We start from the raw sequence: 27,803 nt of genomic DNA on the forward strand, positions 1-27,803 counted from the left end.
AAATTTTGTGCACAAATTTGTTTACATCCCTGATAGTAAGCATTTTTCCTTTGCCAAGATAATCTATCCACATGACAGGTGTGGCTGATTATCCAGCATGATCATTTTCAGAAGATATCCTCCTCGCAATCTCCAAAATACAACAGTCAAAGAACAACTTTGTTTGGACGTCGTAAAGGACCATTGGCCGAAACTGAAGAGATATAGCTAGGTAACGACCTCCTTTTTCATGTGAGAAAAAAAACGGTGGACAGAGACTTGCAAGCTACGTTAGCTATCTGGGGATTTTCTACAAGGAATCTGCCTCCCAAAAAAAGCTTCTCCCAAGTGGTTGTTCAAACTACTCCTGTGCCTGCTGCACTGCTGCTTGGATTCCACCTGGCGATCTGTTCACCGGCTGCCCTGGCCTGTCTCCCCCTGTCTGGTACAGGTACCCCTGCCACACTCCCCCCTCTGTCCCGAGCTTTCGCTCGCCCCAGGACACATGCACTGTTGGGGCAGGTGACTCTGAACTTACAATGGCTAGCCCCAAGTCATTATATTTTTTTTACTGTGCATTATGCTATTTGCCTCATGACTACCCCATGGTTTGTTGACTATGAACATGCTTGTTTACCCGACCGTGGGACAGACTATGTTTGTTCCCACACTCTGGACTCTGACTCTCTAATGGTTACACAGACTTTCCCATCCTATTCTAACCACCTCTTGCCGGCTTTGTATTCATGTTACCTGATTAAATTGCTGTACAATATGATGTTGTTGCCATTTGATGCACATTTAAATGTCATAAAAATTCAACACTGCAGAGCTCTCCCTGTCCTCTGCCCCGCCCTGATTGTATTACTGCTGATGATATCTGGACATGTGCCTGTACACTCTGGCCCATCTACTGTAGCTAGCCCCAATTCTGACTTGTACTCTGATATCTGCTTCACTGATTCCTGCTCTTGTAAAAGCCTGGTTTTCTGCACGTTAACACTAGAAGCTTATTAAATTGAAAGTGTGGGTTCACAGCTCCAATCCAGATGTGTTGGTCATTACTGAGACGTGGTTAAGAAAGAGTGTTTTGAACACTGATGTTAACCTTACTGGTTATAACATGCTTAAACCACCTGACCAAGTCCTAAAGCAATGGGACTCCCTACATCTTTCTCAGATTATTACCAATCCCACAAGGTATGACTCCAAACACCCAGAAAAGGCTACTTTGCTTGATGTTATCCTAACAAATAATCCTGATATGTATCAGTCTGGTGTTTTCTGTAATGGCCTTAGTAATCACTGTGTTTGCAATGGCTGCTCAATGAAGCGACCTGTACTGATTTGTCATAGACACTTGCTAAAAAGCTTTAATGAGCAATCCTTCCTTCATGACCTGGCCTCTGTAAATTGGTATAGAATCAGCTTGATCCCCTCTGTCAAAGACTCTTGGACCTCAATATTTTCAGTGGTATTGTTAACAAACACGCCCCATAAAGAAAATAAGAATTAAAAACAGGTTCAGCCCCTGGTTCGACCGTGATCTGGCAGAGTTACTCCACCTCAAGAATTGCATTTGGCGAAAGGCTTGGCACATGCATACTCAGGCTGACTGGCTCTCGTTCATGCAAATGAGAAATGAGTGCACTCAGGCTATCTGGAAGGCCAAAGTTAGTTACTTTAAGGAGCAGTTCTCTCTCTGTAGGTCTAACCCCAAGAAGTTCTGGAATATGGTTAAAGACCTGGAGAATAAACCCTCCTTCTCACAGCTGCCATTGTCTCTTAATGTTGATGTGGTTGTTACTGACAAGGAGCACATGGCTGAGTTCTTTAATCACCACTTCATTAAGTCAGTATTCCTATTTGACTCCGCCATGCCTCCTTGCCCATCCAACATTTCCTCATCTCCCACCCCTTCCAATGCGACTAGCCCCGATGCTCCTCCCTTTTTTTCCCCCTGACCCGCTACAAAGTTTCTCCCTGCGGGCAGTCAGTAAGTCCTAAGTGCTAAAGGAGCTCCTTAAACCTGACTCCCAAAAAACTATCTGGGTCAGATGGTTTAGACCCTTGCAGCCCCTATCATTGCCAAGCCCATCTCTGACCTTTTTAACCCGTCTCTCCTCTCTGGGGAGGTTCCCATTGCTTGGAAGGCAGCCATGGTTCGTCCTTCATTTAAAGGGGAGATCAAGCTGATCCTAACTGTTATAGGCCTATTTCTATTTTGTCCTGTTAATCAAAAGTGTTGGAAAAACCTGTCAATATTCAACTGCCTGGTTTTCTTAATGTCTATAGTATTCTCTCTGGTATGCAATCTGGTTTCCGCTTAGGTTATGTATGTGTCACTGCAACCTTAAAGGTCTGAAATGATGCCACCATTGCCCTTGATTCTAACCAATGTTGTGCTGCTATTTTTATTGACTTGGAGAAAGCGTTTGATACGGTAGACCATTCCATTCTTGTGGGCCGGCTAAGGAGTATTGGTGTCTCTGAGGGGTCTTTGGCCTGGGTTGCTTTCTACCTCTCTCAAAGAGTACAGTGTATAGTCAGAACATCTGCTGTTTCAGCCACTGCCTGTCACTAAGGGAGACCCCAAGGCACCACACTCTCTGATCCTAGGCACCACACTCTTCTCAATTTACACCAACAACATAGCTCAGGCAATAGGAAGCGCTGTCATCCATTTATATGCAGATGATACGGTCTTATACTCAGCTTGCCCCTCCCCGGATGTTGTGTTAAACGCTCTACAACAAAGCTTTCTTATTGTCCAACAAGCTTTCTCTGCCCTTAGCCTTGTTCTGAACACGTCCAAAACAAAGGTCATGTGGTTTGGTAAGAAGAATGCACCTCTCCCCACAGGTGTGATTACTACATCTGAGGGTTTAGAGCTTGAGGTAGTCACCTCATACAAGTACTTGGGAGCATGGCTAGATAGTACACTGTCCTTCTCTCAGCACATATCAAAGCTGCAGACTAAGGTTAAATCTAGACTTGGTTTCCTCTATCGTAATCGCTCCTCTTTCACCCCCAGCTGCCAAACCCTGATTCAGATGACATCCTACTCATGCTAGATTACGGCGTTGTAATTTATAGATTGGCAGGTAATGGTGCTCTTAAGCGGCTAGATGTTCTTTACCATTTGGCCATCAGATTTGCCACCAATGCTCCTTATAGGACACATCACTGCACTCTATACTCCTCTGTAAACTGGTCATCTCTGTATACCTGTCGCAAGACCCACTGTTTGATGCTTATTTATAAAATCCTCTTAGGGCTCACTCCCCCTTATCTGAGATGCCTACTGCAGCCCTCATCCTGGACAACAAACACAATTGCATTTTATCAATGGCAATTTGAATGCACAAAGATACCATGATGAGATCCTGAGGCCCATTGTCCTGCCATTCATCCGCCAACATCGCCTCATGTTTCAGCATGATAATGCACGGCCTCAAGTCACAAGGATCTGTAAATAATTCCTGGAAGCTGAAAATGTCCCAGTTTTCCCATGGCCTGCAAATTCACCAGACATATCACCAATTGAGCATGTTTGGGATGCTCTGGATCGACGTGTACGACAGCGTGTACGACAGCCTGATCAACTCCATGCGAAGGTGTGTCGTGCTGCATGAGGCAAATGGTGGTCACACCAGATACAGACTGGTTTTCTGATCCACGCGAACTCAGTTGCTGGAAAGGAAGGAAACCACTCAGGGATTTCAACATGACGCCAATGGTGACTTTAAAACAGTTACAGAGTTTAATGGCTGTGATAGGAGAAAACAGAGGATGATCAGCAACATTGAAGTTACTCCAATATACTCATCTAATTAACTGAGTTAAAATAAGGAAGACTGTACAGAATCAAAATATTCCAAAACATGCATCCTGTTTGCAACAAGGCACTAAAGTAATACTGCAAAAATGTGGCTAAGCATTTTACTTTTTGCCCTGAATACACAGTGTTATGTTTGGGGCAAACCTGTATATATCCTCATTAATGTACATTTCTTGTGTTAATTTTAGATTATAATTTGTATTTATTTGTTAAATGTAGTTTATTTAGTAAATATTTTCTTCAATCTATTTCTTGAACTGCCTTGTTGGTAAAGGGCTTGTAAGTAAGCTTTTCACAGTAAGGCCTACACCTGTTGTGTTCGCCGCATGTGTCAAATAAAATTGGATTTGATATCAATGTCTGCTTTTATGTATGGAGTTCTCTTCCCGTAGTGTATCATTATCACTTTCTATGTTTAGCCTTTGAAATAGGCGACCCTGTGAGCAAACACTGTTGTCCTTCAACAGCCCTAGATAACACCCTCGTATCCATTTTTCTGTTTGTCCTCCCTGAAGTCGGACCAAATAAAACAAACAGCATTTATTCAGGCTAACCAAGGAGCACACATACAGTATTTAAGGAATCAACCAACTGAAACTTATTTGGGATAAAGACTGAATTCTCACTGAGTTTGTTTGTGGTCGGCCCCAAACAATCTTTTTTGACTCACTTGCATTGCTGAGTTGGCCTAAGTATTAATAGACAGTTATTGTATTTGTGCCCCTCTTGGCATTCTCCCCTCTTGGTGTGCAAAATGACATTCTCATTGTAAGATATGTTTTAGATTTAGGGAGAGTTGGATTTCACCAACGAGTTGTGCAATGTATAGTACAGGTAGTATACTGTACTATAGTACAGTGCTATGTACAATGGACACTGTGTAGGCATAGACCTAATGAGTGGACTGATCACTGACATGAAGTGATCAGTTGAGAGTCTGTTAGACAAAGCCTGCTGCCACTGGCCCTCCAAGTCTAGGAATGATGCCTGTAGATCCATTAGATACCATACAAGTTAGGTCTGTACCTGTTGAGTGACGTAGGAGGATGTCATATTTAATTGCCATAGAGTTCAGATAGATCCAAGGTTGTGTCCAGTGGGCTTGCTCCTCTTAGAAAGGTACTTTGTGCTTGTGGCAGCTGCCACTGGGATGTTGTTTGTGCAAATTAAGACCAATTTCAGATCATGTAGGGGCCCGAGACAAACATTGGGCTGCGCTGATCAGTTGACAGTGGTTGAGAGGCATGTGTAATTTAGGCAACCCTCAAAACCCAGAGACATCGGCTGCCCTTAACAAAGGGCCATTGCTCTTGCCTGGCCTGAGATGGGTAGCACAGAGTGGGCTTTGTACTGAGAGGGAGAAAGAGGGAGAGTGAGAAAGAAGTCCACCCGGGAAGTGAAAACCTTGAAGCTGCCAGGTCTGGCCCCTGCCCCCACTTCACTCTTTAATTACTGGGCACGTCAATGCAGGGGTGACATGTTATAACGGCCAGACAACAGGCCACTGATTATTAACCGTATGAATCTGGCTCTGGTACACACAACACACCACACCCACAAATGTGTACACAACCTTTGTAAAGAAAATAGGGTTGCAATTTACAGGAGCTGTTGTCCATTTGGAGCTGAAGTATCAGAATACAGAAGAAGTTAGCAGAAACCTATCAGCAGTTGATAACCTAACCGTGAGCCTCAGATGGGTCTTTCCCATCCACTTTAGACAGGAACCAAATAAGGTCCTGTGTCAATATATTATTAGACCCTAACAACAGCATGGAAATCTCCAACCTCATTAGAGACCATATTATTGTGTGTGTTATGTCTGGGCCTGTGTACACAAAAACACAGAACCTCGTAAACACGACTTCCCATGGGGGGGTTGTGTCAGTGTTACTCTTATTAATGAGTCCAGACCCACTGGTGTTGTAGTAAAAAAAAAAAAATCCTGCTAGGCCACATGTAGCCCATTGTCCATATGTAGCCCATTAGCCCTGCTCACGCAAAAGTGGGACCGGTTCCGCTGGCACCCAGCGTGGCATCCCCTCGAGCGCCAGGCCAGATGATGAGTCTGAGGTATGATTGTTTAAAGTGCTAACAATGTCCCGCGTGGTTTTAACTGCCCACCGCTTGGCCAGACAACTGGTTGGCTGGCATCGGTTCCAGGAAGAGGCACGTAAGGGAAATTATGGTGTCTGAATGTTAGAGCGGAAGCCATTTTGCGAGAGTTCGCCACGGTGAGATTTTCCACAGTTAGAGAGTAATGGGGCAGGTGATTAAATTGTGGATGATGTTGAGGTGTAGTCATTATCTATATTTTGTATTGTAACAGTTTCAGGGTGCTGGCTGAAAAATAGGTCCTTGAGTGTGAAAGTGGTCATAGTCAGTGTAATGTTGAGTGAGGGTAAATTCCAGCGAGATGCCAGTTAACCTTTCTATAACTAGCGAGCTAATTGGTTTGTGGGAAAAATATCCCATTTTCCTTACAAAAGTAAGCGAAACTATCAAGTACCATTTCCAAAACAGTTAATAATGTGCATTTAAGCTGGAATTGGTACTTGGTAAAACTGCCACGTCTGTTTGGGATATTACAACAACTTAGACGTTACTAAAATCAACTGACACAGTTTTTCCCCCTTTGACATCATTGCACATGTGATATAACACCAGCATATGTATTACTATTATTAGTATTTTTTTCATGCTGCCAGACGCTCCTTTCATCCAATTTCATCAACAAAACAAAAAGAATAACAAAGGCGCTGGGGCAAGCAGTGGAGCTGTTTCACAGAATCCTGTTACTACTGCCTATTTAAGTTCCCTGTACTTTATAGGGACCACAGTCAAAACTAAAGTAGTAGTATTTTCTCAGTCAATCATTTGTTGTACAAAGTTTAAAACACATTTTATGGCTGTTTAATTAGATCCAGACCTGTGTTTCTTGCTTCCTGCCCTTGTGATACTGTGGGAAAGGAGGGAGGTTACAGGGGGAATATATTGAATAGAGAGTTCTATTAAACATTTCCAAATGCATAAAAATTGGAACAGAATCAAGATGTCTGACGAATAGGCTTTTGCACATTCCAGTCAAGTATTTTACTTTAGTGCATAATCCGAAGTTAAACGTGCGTTTGTGTATTGTAACATACACCTCCGCTTTCTCTACAAACACTGTGTCAATATAAAACCAATAATGCTCAGGCAGAGAAAACACAGGATGAAAATGAAAAGACGGAATGAAATTGACGCCGCCTGGCTGAGACTGGGAGTGAGAAAGAGGTTTTTGTTTCCCCGCAGCGGAGGGTTAGAGTCGTGGGCAGAAAATGAGAGCCCCGGGGCCTTAATATAAGGGGCCACACCAGAGATGCTGATGGTGTGAAAAACTCTCCCTTGTTTTTGTTTGCATTTCTTTTCCTTCTAGCACTCGCGTCTCTCCATCTGGAGCACCTTGGGTGATAGAATGTGGCTATTGTTTTCCTTGCCCAACCCCTTGGCTCACCGCGGTCCACTCGTCACTATTACAACGCAGCTTGTGGAGACAGCAGCTCCGACACTGGTCAAACCCACATGACATCTGTGGTCTGTCATTCTGCTTCTCCAAGACATTGAGAAACGTTCTATGGACAAGCTCAGCATCTTAACTTTGTGTGGATCTGAAACCCCTAAAATCAGTCTTTATGGTGCTGTGTTATCGACCTGGATTTGCTCAACCACACCGTGTGACAGCGTACTGTAAATTAAAGACTTAGCAATCAAAACAAAACAAAGTGACTTTTCTTTATTCAAATGTCGTTTTCAGTTCACATGAATCAGTATGGTCACAGACAGGTGTGCTATAATCAGCATCAGACTTTGGATAACTTCATGCCATCTCACTTTTGTACTTATTTGTTTAAGAAGTCTCTGGATTCGCACATTAAAGTATTAATATACTGTGTGCAAAGGAAACCAGTCCTCACAGGTGCCAAAATGGCCCATCAGGAAGCATAAAGTTTAACTGGAAGAATTCAGTGCTGCTCTCATTCTCCCAGACCCAATATCAGTTCCCATAAATAGACGACCACCTCACCATGTCTGTACATCACGTACATCCATACCTGTCTGACATACAGCCTGTACAGCAGAAACAAACCGCAACCAGACCATATCAGACACGAGAGCCAATCACATTGTCTGGAACCCAAACAATCCCAAACCTGGGCTGGAACCCAAACAATCCCAAACCTGGGGTGTGCGCCAACATTTGTGGCTTCTCCTGCTCGCTCTGGCTGGCCTGTGAAGGCCGTTCGCTCAGCCCAGGAGCTAATCTTACAATGCCTCTCTCCCATCTGCGCTGCATTACCAGGCCTGACGCTCTGCCCGCCACTCAAAGGAGCCTATATGGATCTGTTTGACTGCGAGCTGCTCCCTCTCAGACTGTTTCCCATTAAGATTTCCATCGCCATCGAGGTTCTCTGTTGCATAGTTACGGACTCACACCTCCCCGAAAAACCTGCCTTCCATTTACCTCCACTGACATAGCATGTTTTCTTTTCTATAAACTGCAACAGTGAGTTGATTGAAGGCGGTGGGGTGTCATGATGTGACTTTGGCGAGGGAACTTTTCCCCCTTCGTTTCCTGCTATCGAATCGTACTGAAAGCCCAACAGTCACCTCAATGTTATGAGAGAGACGTTGTTGGTTGGGATTAGTAGTTTGTCAGAGAAATCAGTCAGGAATAGTCTCATTCTCTCTCTTGGCCTGAGGCACATTTGGTGTCCTGCCCTCGGAGGCTTGTTTTGCCTCAAATGAGAGGGTACGGTATGATGCGGCTTTTCCAATCCCATTACAACAGCAAACCCACTTCTAGTCTAGTTAATCATACATACTGTAAACGTGCACGTGTGTAAGTTGACACAAGCTTTTGTATGAGTGTGCTCTAATCATTGAGTAAGTATGTCTGACTAAGACAGTGAATGTGTTCATGTGCCTACAAGGGTATGTGCGACCATGTTTATGTGTGCATACTGTACAATATGTTTTACAGTAAATTAATACATTTACTGTTCTTTTGTATTTGCACAAATAGCAGAAGGGAAAAGTATGTAACCAGTCTAGTCCAAGCCTGGCTGGCAGCCGTGCGGGCCGGTGGAGGGACAAAGGGGGAGAGGCGATAGGACTCCCTCCCAGGTGTTGGCTCCAGGAAGAGACTAGCCAAGAGGATATGGTTTCCCCTCCAGTCCAGCCTGGCTCAACAAGAATGCTGAGTTATTGGGAAAAGTGGGACAAGGAAAAGATACAGCACGTACCCGACCTGGGCAGCAATATTTAGTGTTTTATCAGCTTAATTAGGCATACATGGTCTCAGCATATTCTGCAAAGCTGCTTTCAGGCGCTTTATACTGTTCTGCAATCAGTTTATAACTAGTGTTTATCAGGATTTACCGGCTGTTAGTTATGGCTGACAATCCTGAATCATTTAAGCCAAAGCATTAGGAAAACTGAGGTGGTCAAGTGTCAGCAAGAATCTTTGATAATGATAAACACCAGGGTTTAATATGAGCTGAGCTTGAATCTAAACTTGCCTGACGACTCAAACTGAATTCTCAAGGCTGCTCAATGTTCGCTACATACTTCAGTCTGACACTGCCGTCGTTGAAGTTATTTGTGGCGACGTCAAGATGAGGGGTGTTGTACAAAATAAGCTATCGCACACAACGGATCCAATCTTTACTTTTTGTACTCTAAAATGAGTTCTTTGGCAAACTGCTTGTAACTTTCCAGTCAATGTAGCGTTCCCTGCTCACAGGCCTGTTGTTTTACAATTGACCGGATGACCTCATTAATTCAGGTATCAGTTTGTTGATGCCGTCGTTGACCATAGACCAGACTCAGTTAATACGAGATGTCCCTCTCCGCTGCTATTTGACCTTCAACCTGCATGCTTGCACTCTTTCCAGCCTATAATCCAACCGCAGTAGGCCCCCTAGACCCCTAAGCATCCCCGCTCGCATTTCTACACGAAACAACCATCTCAATGTCAATACACACACCACCTCTCCTCCCTCACCCTCTGCCCCCCACCCTCTATCAGTTCCACACAACAACTTCAGCTTTACAATGTGGGAGAGAGTACAATGTTTCCACTTGAGCCCCCTCTGCTTTATTGCATTACCCATAATCCCGCTCGCACGCTACTGTGGCAAGGGCTACTAAGAGTTGAGTTTCCCCAGAGTTGGCATACAAGGCAGGCCCTCGCAGAGGTCCCCTCTGTCCTACAGTGAGGATAGGAGCAAATGGCACATCTCTTGGCAGCGGAACACAGAGCCTTGGAGGGCAGCAGTCTCGCCTCTGGCATTCTGCTCATTTAGCACCACTGCGGATGGTGGCGGCTGAGGGAAGAGGGGGACATTGCTCTAGGCTGGGAGGTGAACATCTCACATCTCTTGTCTGATTTTGGATTCTGTGCTAATGAAGTTGGCTCAAGAAGAAAATATGTCTAGAACGGGAATTTTGCGAAAGACTTGCACCCAGAAACTATCACATCCCCTTCTCATTGGAAGTGCCATGCAGTGTAAGTTTAGAACATATGCTAATGCTAATGCGAGTTCCTCACTGTTTATTACGTGTGAGCATGTGTTGGGCCCCAGCAGGCGCGGCCCTGGGGCCTTGGGGACCAGTCAAGAGGTGTGTGGTGGTAGCCCGACCCCCGGCCGCTTGCCTCAACACACACTCCCCGCCACCGACCCCAAGGAGATTACAAGCACACCCAGCGGGCAATAAAACGGGTTGGCGCCAGAGCCGGGGCTTGCAGTTTCACGTTATCGCATCTGTCAGCGGGAAACAGAGCTGGATTAAGGGGACTGGGCTGGGGGGGTTAAGGCGGCCATGTCTTTTTGTTTCTCTGTCATGAACCCCCCCCCGTCAGCTGTCACTGTTAAAGCAACTATTAATCCCCAAGTCGAGGCAGAGGAGGCCCTGAGGTCTTAATATCACCTCTTTATGAAGCCTTGATTGAAATGTTAGGTTGATACTCTGAGGTGCTGTTGGCCCACAGTTGTGTGAGCCATATCAATTTTAGTGGCAACTTATAGCTTGGAGGAAACTGTTTTAATACCCCCTCTAAAACTTGGCCATCCCAAATTTGTTATGTGGTCCTCGAAGTTGATAACATGGAAATCAGGTTTTAGGTACTGCACTTTCAGCATGGTTTAAAATCATGTTAACCTGCTACATCATCACATATCATCAATAGGACAACAGAACAGAACTGCCTTTCTCAGTGGATGTTCTTTTGCCTCCTACAGTCACTGTGGGAGCTTTTTCGCTCTTCATCCGCCACAATGTGTGTGTATGTGTGTGAGAGAGAGAGCAGAGGCCTGCTTTGCGTGGGGTGTTCAGTGAACTCTGCACACACATAATGGGACCAGCCTCCTGTTTGACCTTGTGTGACCTTTTTGATGTGTGTTTTGACATTCGTCTCACAACTCCTCTTGAGAAGTACATGTCAGGAAACCTTTGAGATGCACTGCCTCTTTACTATCCCATTTATAACACTTATGCATGATGTTAGATAAGATAAGAGCAACTATCATTGTTGTAACCTTCAAGATTTTCAGCAAAACACACACAAACAGACCTACAAATCTGTCCATGGTGGGGGGGCCCCAATACCAGTGTGCGTGCATGGAAGTAGTGCCAGTAGTGGTGATAAAGCAATCTGGAATCAGGAGGCTGATGCTATTCTCTCCAGAGTCAGGAAGCAACTAGCGCACAAAGTGGTGGTGGTGAGATAGGCCACAACACTGTCCCAGCCAGCTGAGGGGTGCTGAGTAAGAAGCCCCAGCAGCCCATGGCTCGACCTCAGCAACAGATTCTAGGCATCCCCGGGGAATAGCCGGGAATGCTCAGACCAGCTGTTTGGGACTAGAGCGTGGGGAGCTAATGGGGTTGGAATGGGTTCAGCACATCCCAGGGGACCCCAAAACCAGTTTAACATTTAATCAGCTGGCCATATCGTAGTAGGTAGACTGTTCCCTGCCAGTCGCTGTAGGACATTGCCTGGAGGGGGGTTGGGGGCCGGGGTGGGTGGGTGGCATTTCTGGCAGTGCCATCTCTCACAGAGCAGCCTTGTTCAACAGACAGCCCCAGTTGTCACCAGGGAGGGAAAGCTCTGTCTGTCTCACTCTGCCTTCTTCCTCACCACATGGCCCCTCACTCAGACAGCTGCTCTACTATCTGCTATTACCGAGACCCCAAGAGGGCGTAGTTAGTCCGGATGTCTTAATGCCTTTAGGTGTCGACGCAGTCAGCCCAGCCGGTAATACACTCCAGTCTCCCATGGTCGACTCGCACATAAAACATCTTCCATTCAGGCTGTGTTGACGACAACGGGACACAAGTGTATTGTCGACTGGCCACATTAAATTCGGACGTAAGATGGCGAACAACGTCAAATTAATAATAGCGTCACCTTGTGGCCGTTTGGCCATTCCCCAGCCCACAGGACAGGAGAAACGGCTTTTGAAGTCAAGTAAATCAGAACAGGAGGCAAATAGAGGGTATGTGATTCCCCCACATTTTTTTTAACCAGCACTTGCACTTGACCCCCCCCCTTCTAGCTCTGACTCTACTAATAGCTACGTTATTGCGGAAAATGTTACTTTCTATGCCTGTGATATGTGGTTGTACCACCTAGATATCTTAAGATGAACGCACTAACTGTAAGTTGCTCTGGATAAGAGCATCTGCTAAATGACTGAAATGTTAAATGTGATGTGGGCTGCCATATTGCCAGTACTGTTTATATGTTATATTGTGAAGACATGTCATATCAAGTTCACTTATGAACAGTTCATCTTGTATGACAAACTCTTATGTATGAAACTGTGAAACATTAAATCAAAGTTCGTATGGTTACCTATAGCAAATGTAACAACAGTTATGCACAAATAAAGACAATGGTCATTTTTTGTCCATTTGATTTGAATATTTTATTTTGCAGCAGGGGAGAAACAGATGTTTCAGTTTATAGACATCAGTTTCTACCTTTAGCGACATGCATCATTTTTGGCTTGCTGATTTGCTTTGATTTGATCTGCAGATTAGGTTTGTTATACGGGCTACATCGTTAGAATATCAAACTCCTTCCCACACAGTTTCCCACATACAGCACACACACACACATCACACTCACACCATGTGATTGACTGACAACTCCTATCTCTATTTTCATGTGACAAGTTGACCTGGGAGATGTCTGGAGTGGCCTGTTGGCATGTGGACAACATAGGTGACCTAAGAGACAAATAGCGAAGATACACACTGGGGAGGAAGGGATGATGTTTCAGGCATGGCAACCAGTTAGCGCCCTCTCAGACAGAGCCATAGAGCGGGATGTGTCGGGGGGGGGAGCTCGAAGTCAGGCAATGGGATGAGGGCATTACCTGGCAGTGGGCCGCCACTAATCTAATCCCCCCATGTTGGCAGACATACAGCCCCACTAACACCATCACACACATTAGTAGGCTTGTAGGCCTCTGGGACTCAATAGTGTGTGTGTGTTGTCAAAAATAGCATTAAGTCCCTCTCAGGGTCGCATGGAGTGAGCCAGTGTTTTACAAAGCATGGATCAAGGCTGGCCTTGGGGGCCCAGATAAAGGCAGGGGCCCTGAGGTGTCACTGAGAGAGAGGAGGTAGGCACCAGCCCTAACACTAATGTAACACACATGCACAGATACCTGACGAACACACACAGAATGTGAGAGGAGTGAGGCACCAGCACTGACACTAATGTAACACACACACACTTACATGCCTGACGCCAAGCCCCCGAAACACTCTCAGCCCCCAAGAACTCTTGCCAGAAAAAGCTGTCGTTATCTCTCCCAACATAGCCCCACTATCACCCCCACATCAATAATAAAGCCATACATATTTACACACTCGTCATTCCCAGTAAGAAAATATTGCAACAGAACGTTATACATACTGAACACATAACACATGCATAACCGCTCTGTCTTTGTCAGCCTGTGACTGTCTATTTGTGTGAATGTTCCAGGGCCAGCTCCACTGTTATTTAGCTATAGCACCGGCTCTCTGGGGGTGATGAGGCCTGGTTGAAGTCATTCGATGACCGCAAGTTCCACTGATAAGCAGAGGGGGATGTTTGGGATGCCGACACTTCTAACGGCTGGGGGAGAGGGGGCACTAGAACTGTGGAAGTAGACATACAGACAGGAAGACTGGGGCTACTGATAGGGAGGGTGGCAAAACAGGGGACTAATGCACTACCTGATTGTATGTGATATAGATACTGTAGGTGCGTTTTGGCATGGAGAGGTACAATTGTAACTTTCATATGATAAGAATGTGGTCACCATGATCAATAAAAGAATACTGAAGTGTTCTTTATTGAACCCAAATAATTGCATGCCATTTTTGCTAATTGAGTTGAATTTCAATAAATCTCCGGATGTGACTATAAGCAGCCTTCCTCACAGTGTCAGATTGAACGTTTTGTGCTTTTGAAAGAGACTTCTTTGGATGTTTTCAAGTGGCTGTGTTAACAATACCTCTTCTACTGTAAAGCCATGATCAGAATGATCCAAAATATTTTCACTATGGTGACAATGTGTTATCCATGAAGATAACCATAGAATACTTTCTGCAGTGGGTCGGGGGAGGGGGCCCCACATGGCAGCTGGCGAGAGAGGACTGTGTGTGCGTGTGTCTATGTGTGTGTGTGCGTGCATGGAAGTGGTGCCAGCTGGCTCTTTGCAGAGAGGGGACTAATTAAGTGGAGGTTGTGTTCTAGCTGACCTTGACCTCTGGGTCGTTAAACACTGGGCAGGTGTCCAGGACGTAGACAGGGTGATTACACACACACCTCTGGTGTCTGTTTTCCCTCGGCTTACACTGCTGCTCATTGAGGCCCATTTACGTAGAAAGTCACATTTGACTGAGAAGTTTCACTTTCACCAAACATTAATTGCAAACACAGGGCTTATCTTTCTATGATTGTGAGTTGGTGACATACTTTTTGACGATTGTTTTGGCCATTTGATTATCTAAATAGTCCGAAAATATCCTTTGTAGTCATAATTCCATTTTGGGTTGATTTTTGAAATTAATTGTTTTTTCTAATAACCCATGCAATAATGATTTTCAATCAATGGATAATTCGCTTGGATATAGATTATTTTAAAAGGCAGTCTATTCCCATAAATCCATACACAACCTACGTTCTAAAGTATAAATTCCTCCAAACCAAGAGTGACATCTACTGGTAGGCGAGCACTGATCAGCATATCTACAGAGAGGAGATTGATCATTGACCATCTTCATGCATGTATTACACCTGCCTGTAAAGAGCAGCACAGCTGAATTGTAGAGACATTAAAAGCTGATCATTAATGGCGTGTTGAAAAAGTTTGTCGAGTTAGAATAATGCTCTGGCAATTGTATTCTCATGGTTTTCCATGCTCTTGATCTGCAGTTCCACAAACGATTAATGAAATCTACTTCTATTCATTTTCCCTGGTTAGTGTTTTCGGTCATGAATCTTGTTCTGGAGGAAGCTCTGCAGTGGTCATTTGATCTCATTTGAAACCTAACCTGCTACCCATAACCTTCAATTAAGACAAAAGGAACATTTTTGTTCTCATGAATTTTTACAATTTTGAAATGTTTGACTTTGTAGCTGGCCCGTCTAGCGGAAATCGCACAGTTCTGCCTCCAGAGCAAAATACATGACAAACGTCAACGTGCTTCATTTTCATGCCACTCAAATTAAGAACAAGAGAGGATTGATGTATGCGTTAGTCTTGTCACATTCTCGAAAGACAGCAGTAGCCACAGCTCGGTTGACTGGGCAGAGCTCCAGTGAGTTGCTGTAAAATAAAGTCTTCCCACAATCCCATCTGTCATTGCTGGGAAATGTCTCCTCTGGGGACTCCCTGAAAACACCACTTCGATACAAGTTGACGGTAGGTGCACCCAATTGGAGCTCCCGAGTGGCGCAGCGGTCTAAGGCACTGCATCTCAGTGCTAGAGGCGTCACTACGGACCCTGGTTCGATTCCAGGCTGTATCACAACCGGTCGTGATTGGGTGGCGCACAATTGGCCCAGCGTCGTCCAGGTTAGGATTTGGCAGGGGTAGGCCGTCATTGTAAATAAGAATTTGTTCTTACCTGACTTGCCTAGTTAAATAAATGCTCAATTAAAACAAATTAAAACACATCAGTGGCTCCTAAGGCACTGCATCTCAATGACAGAGGTGTCACTACAGGCTATGGTTCAATTCCAGGCTGTATCGCAACCGGCTGTGATTGCGAGTCCCACAGGGTTTGGCCGGGCTAGGCCAACATTGTGAATACGAATTTGTTCTCAACTGATCTAAATAATGGTTCAATCAAATACAAATTCGGCGGTAGGTGAACTATTGCCATTTTGAACCATTTTATGTTTCTGAAGGTAAAAAGTCTGTCTTCCCGGCGGGCCCATAGAGCAAATCAAGTGCACCATAGGTTACCGCTGGCCAATCGGATGGCTCCGATTACCTTGTCTGCAGTAACGTAGCAGGCGTAAAAGAAAGCTACAGCAAAGTTGATACTGTGAGATCTCAAAACATTTAAAACCATAACTAGAGGAGACTGTCAACAAACACAGCAAAGAAATGTTGGTAAGCCCCCGTTATGATCAAATAGTCACAGTAGCCTACTTGGCCACTGTTAAAACTGTAACTTAAAGCGGGTACAGCCTCAGTGTTCACAGTAAACGCGCGCTGAAGTTGTACAGAATTCGTTCAATTTTGCGCTCCTCTACTCCGAACCCTCGTTCTCATTCAAAACATTAAATTCTTGCATATGGAAATGACAATCTGAATATTGAGTAGGCATGATTTATTGCTTATGATCAAGTTTCCACCTCTCTTCCTGGTAGGTGTTACTTTTGTGCCTACCAGCTATATAGTGTTTTGCAGAACATATAAAAACATGATATTGATTTCTGTGTTCAGTCAGTCGCCTGACCCTCAGGCAGAGGAGCCAGGGCTGGGTCGTCTCTTCCCCGTGGGCCCACGGGTCAGCCGGTAATCAGGAGACAAAGTTCAGCAGAGACTCTAATGAAGATGCCTGGCACATCTGACAGGCTGACCCCAGAGATGGAGTGTGTTTGTGTGTGCAAGCGTGTTGAGAGGTGGTGGGGGTGGGGGTAGATCTGTCAACGAGAGGGTCTACGTGAGAGTCCATGGACTGATAAAAGCGCCTCCACACCTGTTGAAAAAGAGGGAGACAGGCAGGCACTGTCTGGCTTCTTTTGCTTTTGGACTACATACCTCCAATAGGGTAAGTTTTAATTTAGCACTCTCCAAGCCACAACCATTAAATCCATGCCAAATATCATGACACAAGCACTACATTGTCTCTGATGGGATGGTAAATAGTTTTTGTGCCACTTTTAGTACCCTCGGATATTAATTTGTCCCGGGAACTACGATCGGTTTACACCTGGCTCCCGCTGTGGCTTCAGGAGAACAACAAAGCGACACCAATTTACAGAATGTAGCTGCTGTAGCAAACTGTTCTCAGTGTTACAACTGATGCAAGCATATGGCAAGTGCCATGCATTTCAGAGTCAGAGTGGGCACCAGTACACCATTCAATGCTGTTAAATGATATATGAAGAAAAAAAAAACGACAGAACATGACATCATGATACTGTTCATCTTCTGATAGCATGCTTGTCTGAGAATGAAGTGTGACATTCATCTCAAGTCCTTGAGTACACATATATATATATATATATATATATATATATATATATATATATATACACAAAAGTATGTGGACACCCCTGCACATTTGTGGATTTGGCTATTTCAGCCATACCCATTGCTGACAGGTGTGTAAAATCAAGCACACCGCCAAGCAATCTCCATAGACAAACATTGGCAGTAGAATGGCTTTACTTAAGTTCTCAATGACTTTCAACATGGCACCGTCATAGGATGCCACGTTTCCAACAAGTCAGTTCGTCAAATTTCTGCCCTGCTAGAGGTTCCCCGGTCAACTGTAAGTGCTGTTATTGTGATGTGGAAATGTCTAGGAGCAACAACGGCTCAGCCATGAAGTGGTAGGGCTCAAAAGCTCACAGAACAGGACCACTGAGTGAAGAAGTGTCCTTGGTTGCAACACTCACTGCTGAATTCCAAACTGCCTCTAGAAGCAATGTCAGGACAATAACTATTCTTTGGGATCTCTCAAGTGGTGCAGCGGTCTAAGGCACTATATCGCAGTGCTTGAGGTGTCACTAGAGACCTGGGTTTGATCCCTGGCTATGTCGAAGCTAACAGCAAGACCCATGCACAATTGGCCCAGCATTGTCCGGGTTAGGGGAGGGTTTGGCCGGCCAGGATGTCCTTGTCCCATTGCGCTCTAGCGACTCTTGGCGGGCCGGGCACATGCACGCTGACTTTGGTCGCCAGTTGTACGGTACTTCCTCTGACACATTGGTGCGGCTGGCTTCCAGGTTAAGCAGCGGCTTGGCAGGGTCATTTTTCGGGGGGATGCATGGCTCTCGACCTTTGCCTGGCGGATGCCAGGAGAACGCTACCTGCACAAATGCATAGTGCCAACTGTAAAGTTTGGTGGAAGAGGAATAATGGTTTGGGGGTGTTCTTAAAATGGTTTGGACTAGGCCCCTTATTCCAGTGAAGGGAAATCTTAACGCTACAGCATGCAATGACATTCTAGACGATTCTGTGCTTCCAACTTTGTGGCAACAGTTTGGGGAAGGCGCTTTCCTGTTTCAGCATGACAATGCCCCCGTGAATAAAGCGAGGTCCATACAGAATTTATTTGAAATTAATAGTTCCAATGGTTTAGCAAAGCTGAGTTTTATTGCAAAAGATATTCTCCAAAACCCAGACTTTTCACATGACTGGTCAGGAAATAAAATAATACTGCTGGAGGTAGCAGTGAACTTAGTGAGCAGCAGTGCTGGAAAAAGTACCCAATTGTCATACTTGAGTAAAAGTAAAGATACCTTAATAGAAAATGACTCAAGTAAAAGTGAAAGTCATCCAGTAAAATACTAGAGTGAAAGTCTAAAAGTATTTGGTTTTAAATATACTTAAGTATCAAAAGTAAAAGTATGAATCTTTTGAAAGTCCTTATATTAAGCAAACCAGACGGCACAATGTTATTTAGCCAGGGGCACACACAAACACAATTTACAAATTAACATTTGTGTTTAGTGAATCTGCCAGATCAGACGCAGTAGGGATGACCAGGGATGTTCTTTAAAAAGTGTGAATTGGACCATTTTCTGTCCTGTTAAAAAAATGTAACGAGCACTTTTGAGTGTCAGTGAAAATGTATGGAGTAAAAATAATATTTTTTGTTTAGGAATGTAGTGAAGTAAAAAATATAAATAGTAAAATACAGGATACCCAACAAAACTACTTAAGTAAAAATACTTTAAAGTACTTTACACCACTGGTGAGCAGTAAATCTATTGTTAGTCTGAACACACACTGAGTGAACAAAACATGACGGACACCTGCACTTTCCATGACAGACTGTCCAGGTGAATCTAGGTGAAAGCCATGATCCCTTATTGAAGTCACTTGTTAAATCCACTTCAAATGAGTGTCGATGAAGGGGAGGAGACCAGTTAAAGAAGGATGTTTAATCCTTGAGACAATTCAGAAGGTGAATTGGCAAGACAAAATATTTAACGTAACAGGGTATGGTAGTAGGTGCCAGGTGCACCGGTTTGTGTCAAGAACTGCAACGCAGCTGGGTTAACGCTCAACAGTTTTCTGTGTGTATCAAGAATGGTCCACCACCCAAAGGACATCCAGCCATGTACACACCTTTGGTAGCATCTGAGTCAACATCGGCCCAGACGGATTGAGGTTGTTCTTTGGGAAAAGGGGGGGGGGGATTTATATTATTCTAAATAATCACCCCACCCCTCAATGTTTTTGAGAGCCAATCCAAGCTTTACATGACTAAGAGGCCAATACTGTTACATGAACTGGACTATTGTGAGGGAGCGTTGGTGCAGTAGTAGGACTTGTGTGAAAGGGGTCAGATTGGTGTCAGTAAGTAGCCTAGCAGTACACCTGGATAGCGGACAAAGTGGATTGGTCTACATCAGTCTGCCTGTCAGCTCTCTAGAGTCCCCACCGACCCCCACACACCCTCTTGTTACATTAGCGCCGTAGAAAACAAACACACATATACACATCGCTTAGCTGAGAACATAGGTGCAGGAAAGTAATACTCCTCTCACCCCCGTTGGTAGTCACTTTATCATCTCTGCTCATTGGTTACATCAGTCACACAAGACACCCCAGAGGCCTCAACAGAATATTGTTATGGAGAAGTCTAGCAGGGAAAGAGAGAGGTTCAACTTCATAACTATAGTAGTTGCCATTCAATATTTACACTGAACAAAACCAAAAACCATAAGCACAGACTATTATCAAAGCCATTATCAAAGCCAGATATACTCACAAATAAACCTTGATGAAGCCCAAGTTCACCATACAACAGATACAGAAGTTCGAACAACCAGAATGATATAGGCTATTAACAAACCATTTTCACCAAATGTAAATACCAATGTAGCCAAGAAACACGAGCAATAGCCTCTGATGGCGGGATATTTCATATCATCCGACAAAATGACACACTGCCCAGCTCAGCCATAGAACGATGTAGCATCCACAGTTACAACTGATAGGTGGCACTGATTTTGACCTCTGGGTCGTTAAACACTGGGCAGGTGTCCAGGGCATAACCGGGGTGATTACTCACTCACACACACATTATTATGTGAAATATTATTGCACACATATAATAAATAAGGTTCTTACGAAATTTGCCTGATAATGCAGTTCAAAACATAAAAAGTGGCCCATCAAAAATGTATTATATCTTGATAAATCAAATGCATTCAAAGGGATGTTGTCTATCCTTCTCATAATTCAACAAAAGCTTAACCTGCAAATTGTAAAGAAAAATGCATTTAGGCCTACCTTGTAAATTAAGTCCATTCGTCTGCTGAACCTCTGTGTGAGTGTTGTAGAACACAGGGCAGGACCCCCATGTCCATTATTTTATTCTGCATGCACACAGCAGGGCAGCCACGCACATACAATGGTTATAGTGTACTGTAGTTAGTGGCAACTATCTTGTTGAAGCCAAGGTTCAGGCCCGCACTGAGTGGCAGGAGAAGCTCCATTCTCCATAGGCCACAAAGCAAAAGTAAAATGACCAAGATGTGTAAAAGTCAGGGTAAGTAATCATTGTTAATGATGGTTTCAGACAAGTGGACAGTCCAGTACTCACTGTTCGCATGCCCTACAGCTAGCAGTGAGGGAGATGCTGGTTGCCTTGCCTGTCATGAATAAAGTCACGTCTTGTATGCTGCCTCAGTCTCGTCATAAATGTAATTACATTTGAGGAGCCACTCTTCGAACCCTCCAAATGGCACGTCCGTTTCATTATTCCAACTTGGAAAATTTTAGCGGTGCAGTATAGTAGTGTCTATTTGTCAGGTTATTTTTACTAGCTAGCTTTGTTCAGTTGAAGGGATGCGAGTGACAAATGATGTAGACTCGCCCAAATGTACCCAGACATTTAGGCAATACGCATACGCATAATATGAAATCGGCTCACTGCATCAAAAGCTAAGCAAAGCAGCGACACCTATGCTGACCCTGTTCATTAACAGTGACTGGATTCAGAAAAGGCCATGCGTCAATGAGTTTAGATTTTTTTTATGGATTTGAATCGATGGAAAGAAATGAATGAATACCCTGCCGCCTTTCCTGAGGTTTTGATGCAGTTTTAAGCAAATTCTGAGCATAAAAAAAACAGAATGAGAAAAAAAAAAAGAAGCTCCCCCACACAATCACACTTCCTCCTCCATGCTTCACGGTGGGAACTACACATGCGGAGAGCATGCGTTCACCTACTCTGCGTCTCACAATGACACAGCGGTTAGAACCAAAAATCTCAAATTTGGACTCATCAGACCAAGGACAGATTTCTACCGGTCGAATGTCCATTGTTCATGTTTCTTGGCCCAAGCAAGTCTTCTTCTTATTGGTGTCCTTTAGTATCGGTTTATTTGTAGCAATTCAACCATGAAGGTCTGAATCATGCAATCTCATCTGAACAGTTGATGTTGAGATGCGTCTGTTACTTAAACTCAGTGAAGAATTTATTTTGGCTGCAATTTCTGAGGCTGGTAACTCTAATGAACTTGTCCTCCGCAGCAGGGTCTTCTTTCTTCCTTTCCTGTGGCGATCCACATGAAAGCCAGTTTCCTCACAGTGATTGATGGTTTTTGCGACTGCACTTGGGAAGAAACTTTAAAAGTTCTTAACATTTTCTGGATTGACTGACCTTCATGTCTTAAAGTAATGATGGTCTGTCGTTTGTCTTTGGTTATTTGAGCTGTTCTTGCCATAATATGGACTTGGTCTTTTACCAAATAGGGCTATCTTCTGTACACCACTCCTACCTTGTCACAACAACTGATTGGCTTAAACGCATTAAGGAAAGAAATTCCACAAATTCATACCTGTTCATTGAAATGCATTTCAGGTGACTACCTCATGAAGCTGGATGGGAGAATGCCAAGAGTGTGTAAAGCCGTCATCAAGGCAAAGGTTGGCTACTTTGAAGAATCTCACATCTCAAATATATTTTGATTTGTTTAACACTGTTTTGGTTACTACATGATTCCATATGTGTTATTTCATAGTTTTGATGTCTTCACTATTCTACAATGTAGAAAATAGTAAAAAAATAAAGAAAAACCCTTAAATAAGTAGGTGTGTCCAAACTTTTGACTGGTAATATATACATATATACACTTCACTGCCTGCATTATATTGCTAGCAAGTATCCATCAGGACAACCAACTATAGATGTTTGTAATGTATAAAGTTTACTTAGGAGAGGGAGACAGACCATGTTCACACCATTGCCAGCGCCAGGCCACTCTGCGGCGGTGCCAGCAGGGCTGGTGACTGAGACAGGTGCAGCAGATGTCCAGACAGGCAGAGGGGAGCGCCAACACTGACAGTTTCCTGGCACCCTCACTCCTCTCGGACACTTTGCTACACATGGGATTGAGACACGCTCAGCAGTGAGCTGCTGAGGGTGAAAAGAGGAGAGAGGAGAAGAGTGACGAGTCTCATCTTATGCCAGTACAGGCTTGATACAACCTGGACTTTACTAGGTAGACCTGTGCTCATCTCATTTCTCCCAAAGGTAAACATGTATTTGACTAAATGATAGCAGAGTAATGTTTCATATAAAACATGGGAAAAGAAGGTATAGAAAGCCTCAAAGACATTTTACTTTTTAAAGATGTGAATCTAAAATAGGTATATCTCAGCTTTATTATAAAATCAATTGACAAACTATGATAACAAAACATGGAAAATACTTTATCATCTGACACCGCGCTATAAAGTCGCTCTTAAAATACTGCATCAGAAGCACATATAAAATTAGTATACAAAACATTAAGAACACCTACTCTTTCCATGAATAGACTGACCAGGTGAATGCTAGGATCCCTTATTGATGTTACTTTTAAATCCACTTCAAATCTGTGTAGATGAAGGGGAGGGGACAGGTTAAAGAAGTTTTAAGCCTGGAGATAATTGAGACATGGATCATATTTGTGTGCCGTTCAGATTGTGAATGGGCAAGACAAAAATATTTAAGTGCCTTTGAACGGTGTATGGTAGTGTCAGGCGCACTTGTTTGTGTCAAGAACTGAAACGCTGCTGGGTTTTTCACGCTTAACAGTTTCCCGTGTGTATCAAGAATGGTCCACCACCTAAAGGACATCCAGCCATCTTGACACAACTGAGGGAAGCATTGGAGTCAACATGGGCCAGCATCCCTGTGAAATGCTTTCAACACCTTATAGAGTCCATGCCCCGACAGATTTAGGCTGTCTCAGTAAAAAAGGGGGGTGGTCCAAGGTGTTCCTAATGTTTGATATATTCAGTCTATACAGGTGTACATGCATAGTAATAATTACAATATTACAGAACATAAACAGACGGCTGTTGAACAGGGAGATGGAATTTCCTCAGCATTTTCTTACAGGTGAATGCTGTGCTGCCTACTGTATGTAAACCATGTACATGTCTATGCAGTGGACTCAGAGTTTTGTTGGGCTGTAGTGTTTATGAGGTCTCTGGGAAGACTCTCTCTGGCCTCCTGCATCCGTCTCCTGGCCCTCTGGAATGCCTCTGCCAATTAGAGCACAAATCGATTGTTTACCAGACTACTTATTTTCTTTCACTCAGCATATTGTGTACCAGCATCTTGACATTTTGTTATTCTTTCTCAATGATTTGTATTTGGACATTACATTCCTTACCCAGGACATTATAGACAGAACCTTGCTGACTGAAGCCTCCCAGCTGGTCCAGAACACTCTGCCTCCTCTTCTTCAGGGTGCTGGCATCAACAAATGCCCTTCACAAAAGACAAACAGAGTGATGTCAAACAAACAGAGAAAATATGGCCCAAATGGAAAGAATCCAGATCTCTAGAAGTCTGAACCTTTTTCATTCTGCTGCTTTACCCCATACTAAAAGAACATAATACTGTAGACCCCTCATAAATAATCTGTAAATATTCAATGTGGTATTTTCATCTGTGCAACCAACAGAAAGTCTTGACTTAAACCAGACTCACCTGGCGTGCTGGATACAATGGAGGTTGAAGGTGACGCTGCCTGTGGTCTGTGTGCGGAAGCCAAAGCGACTCAGCCGCTCTCCCTACACGGACAGTGTTTAGCTAGACTTGTATTTAAATACTTCTCTTCGAAGTCAGTGTTTTCAGGACTTTATTCAGAGAATTGCAGTATTTTCTTTGTACCTTGAAGGTTCCTGGGACTCTGACGTAACTGTAGTCCTCCAGCTCAGGGGATCCACCAATGAAGAAGCGTCTCAGTTCTGACACTGTTCCCGTCTGGAGCGGTCTCCACGTATGACATGTTATTGTATGCTTCCCTATGGGATACAGACACACACAGCCAGAGTAGATCATCATTTACGCTACTTTCAGAAAACAATTCTGACTGTCATTGAACAGCACCATGCTCTATATACATCTTACCAGGGGTGGAAGGAATGACCAGGTAGCCATAGCCTTCATTTCTGTAGCGCTGCCAGAAGTCCAGGGAGAGGACTTTGAAGTACAGAACTGGCCATTGGGGGAGGGATTCTATGACAAAATAATTAGCAGGAAAATGAAAGAAATGCCATATGAAGAAATGTTGTGATAAAATGCATGGAGCCCTGAAAACACCTGGTACAAATACAATAATTATGTTTAGGAATACAATATAAACTAAATATTCATTTTGAAACAAATACAATATAATAGTGCATTTGTAAAGTATTCAGACGCCTTCACCTTTTCCACATTTTGTTACGTTACAGCCTTATTCTAAAATGGATTAAATAGTTTCCCCCCCTCATCAATCTACACATAATACCCCATAAAGTAAAAACAGGGCTTTAGAAATGTTTCTAAATAAATATCACATTTACATAACTATTCAGACCCTTTACTCAGTACTTTGTTTAAACACCTTTGGCAGCAATTACAGCCAAGTATTTTTGGGTATGACGCTACAAGCTTGGCACACCTGTATTTGGAGAGTTTCTCCCATTCTTCTCTGCAGATCCTCTCAAGCTCTGTCAGGCTGGATGGGGAGTGTTGCTGCACAGCTAATTTCAGGTCTCTCCAGAGATGTTCGATCAGGTTCAAGTCCGGGCTTTGGCTGGGCCACTCAAGGACATTCAGAGACTTGTCCCAAAGCCACTCCTGCGTTGTCTTGGCTGTGTGCTTAGGATCGTTGTCCTGTTGGAAGGTTAACCTTTGCCCAGTCTGAGGTCCTGAGCACTCTGGAGCAGGTTTGCATCAAGGATATATCTGTACTTTGCTCCGTTCATCTTTCCCTCAAGCCTGATTAGTCTCCCAGTCCCTGCCGCTGAAAAACAGCCCCACAGCATGATGCTGCCACCACCACGCTTGGCCAGGTGATGAGCGGTGCCTGGTGTCCTCCAGGCGTGGCGCTTGGCATTCAGGCCAAAGAGTTGAATCTTGGTTTCATCAGACCAGAGGATCTTGTTTCTTATGCTCTTAGAGTCCTTTAGGTGCAAACTCCAAGCGGGCTGTCATGTGCCTTTTATTGAAGAGTGGCTTCCGTCTGGCCTCTCTACCATAAAGGCCTGATTGGTGGAGTGCTGCAGAGATGGTTGTCTTTCTGGAAGTTTCTCCCATCTCTACAGAGGAACTCTGGAGCTCTGTCAGAGTGACCATAGGGTTCTTGGTCACCTCCCTGCCGAGGCTCTTCATCCCCGATTGCTCAGTTTGGCCGGGCGGCCGGATCTAGGAAGAGTTTTGGGGGTTACAAACTTCTTCCATTTAACAATGATGGATGCCACTGTGTTTTTGGGGACCTTCAATGCTGCAGAAATGTTTTGTTACCCTTCCCTAGATCTGTGCCTCGACACAATCCTGTGTCGGAGCTCTACGGACAATTCCTTCGACCTTATGGCTTGGTTTTTGCTCTGACATGCACTGTCAATTGTGGGACCTTATATAGACAGGTGTGTGTCTTTACAAATCATGTCCAATCAATTGAATTTACCACAGGTGGACTTCAATCAAGTTGTAGAAGCATCTCAAGGACGATCAATGGAAACAGGATGCAACTGAGCTCAATTTCGAGTCTCATAGCAAAGGATATGAATAGGATCGGTTTTCACTTTGTCATTATGGGGTATTGTGTGTAGATCGATTAGGGGAAAAAATATTTCATCCATTTTAGATTAAGGCTGAAACGTAACAAAATGTGGAAAGAGGGAATTACAATGCAAATTCACCCTCTGTCTCATCCTCTCTCCTGAAGAATGACTCAAAGCTGAATGGGTAGCTGAAGAAAGCCACGTCGTCCTGCAAGCATAATAAAAGCATGTTCAGATATTTGCCGATGTCTCTAATAAGAACATAGATTAATGTGACGACCTGAAGTATGTCCCCACCTTTCCTATGGTCTTTGTGCGACATGTCTGAGTCACGCCAGAGAGAGAGTGGAATGGCAGAGTGGACCAATCTAGGCAGAACAGGGAAGGTAGGGTTAGTTGAAAACAACTTGTTAAAAACAACAAGCTATATTCTCTAAAGAGACAGGAATTTAGTTGTATATAGAGCTTACAAAGTTAAATCATGTAAAAGACATACAGTATATTGACAATATGTGTAAGAAGTGGGATATTTTTCTCTATAAAGTTGACAGTTTATTTTGACTCACTGTGGGGCAGCTCCAGGAAAAAGTGGACGTATAAGTTGTCATATTCAAAGCCTTTGGCTGAGTCTGGAGAGCAGAGAAATTGTCACTACAGGAGACCTAAGGAAGTGCCTATTTTAAAATACAGTATATTGAGAAGTCATATTATAACCGTCTCTCCCATTACTGACCTATTTCTCCATTCACCAACAGACGCAGAATTCCAGGGGGTGGCTGAAGGACACAAACACAGACTTAATCCATCCCATCATTTCATACATTGACTTGGCGTTTCACCAAAACACCTGAAATGTATGGGTTTCTGAGCATTAGTGCGTAATTGAATGACCAAATACTGAGCTAATACCGCAGGTGAACTTTGCTGATTAAACAACTTGTGTTAAGGATCTGTCACAAACTACATACATACCATTTCAAAGTCCTGGCCGACCAAGCTGTTGAGGTAGTCTTTATGACGTACATACAGCTGAAAGGAGAAAAAGAGAGGAGAGGTAATCGTCATAGAAAAGACTCTAACCTGCCTGAAAGGCTATAATAATATTTCATCAGTGTACTGTATGTACATACATAAGGACAAATCTGATATTAGGCCACTTTGGGAAACAAAAACATCTTCCAAGTTTTGATTTTGGG

General features: G+C 43.9%; 1 protein-coding gene across 1 annotated transcript in view; it reads right to left on the reverse strand.

Annotated features, from left to right (window-relative positions):
- Window positions 1–23,208: 23,208 nt before the first annotated feature.
- mks1 (MKS transition zone complex subunit 1) overlaps window positions 23,209–27,803 on the reverse strand; it is a 30,494-nt gene continuing 25,899 nt past the window's right edge. The window contains 10 exon segments of the mRNA XM_052457808.1: window positions 23,209–24,093; window positions 24,225–24,322; window positions 24,545–24,627; window positions 24,728–24,861; window positions 24,968–25,075; window positions 26,746–26,815; window positions 26,905–26,975; window positions 27,174–27,236; window positions 27,341–27,383; window positions 27,580–27,636. Of these exon segments, the coding sequence (XP_052313768.1) occupies window positions 23,990–24,093; window positions 24,225–24,322; window positions 24,545–24,627; window positions 24,728–24,861; window positions 24,968–25,075; window positions 26,746–26,815; window positions 26,905–26,975; window positions 27,174–27,236; window positions 27,341–27,383; window positions 27,580–27,636 (831 nt within the window). The 3' untranslated portion in view covers window positions 23,209–23,989.

This window comes from Oncorhynchus keta, chromosome 12 (assembly GCF_023373465.1).
Source record: "Oncorhynchus keta strain PuntledgeMale-10-30-2019 chromosome 12, Oket_V2, whole genome shotgun sequence".
Lineage (NCBI taxonomy): Eukaryota > Metazoa > Chordata > Actinopteri > Salmoniformes > Salmonidae > Oncorhynchus > Oncorhynchus keta.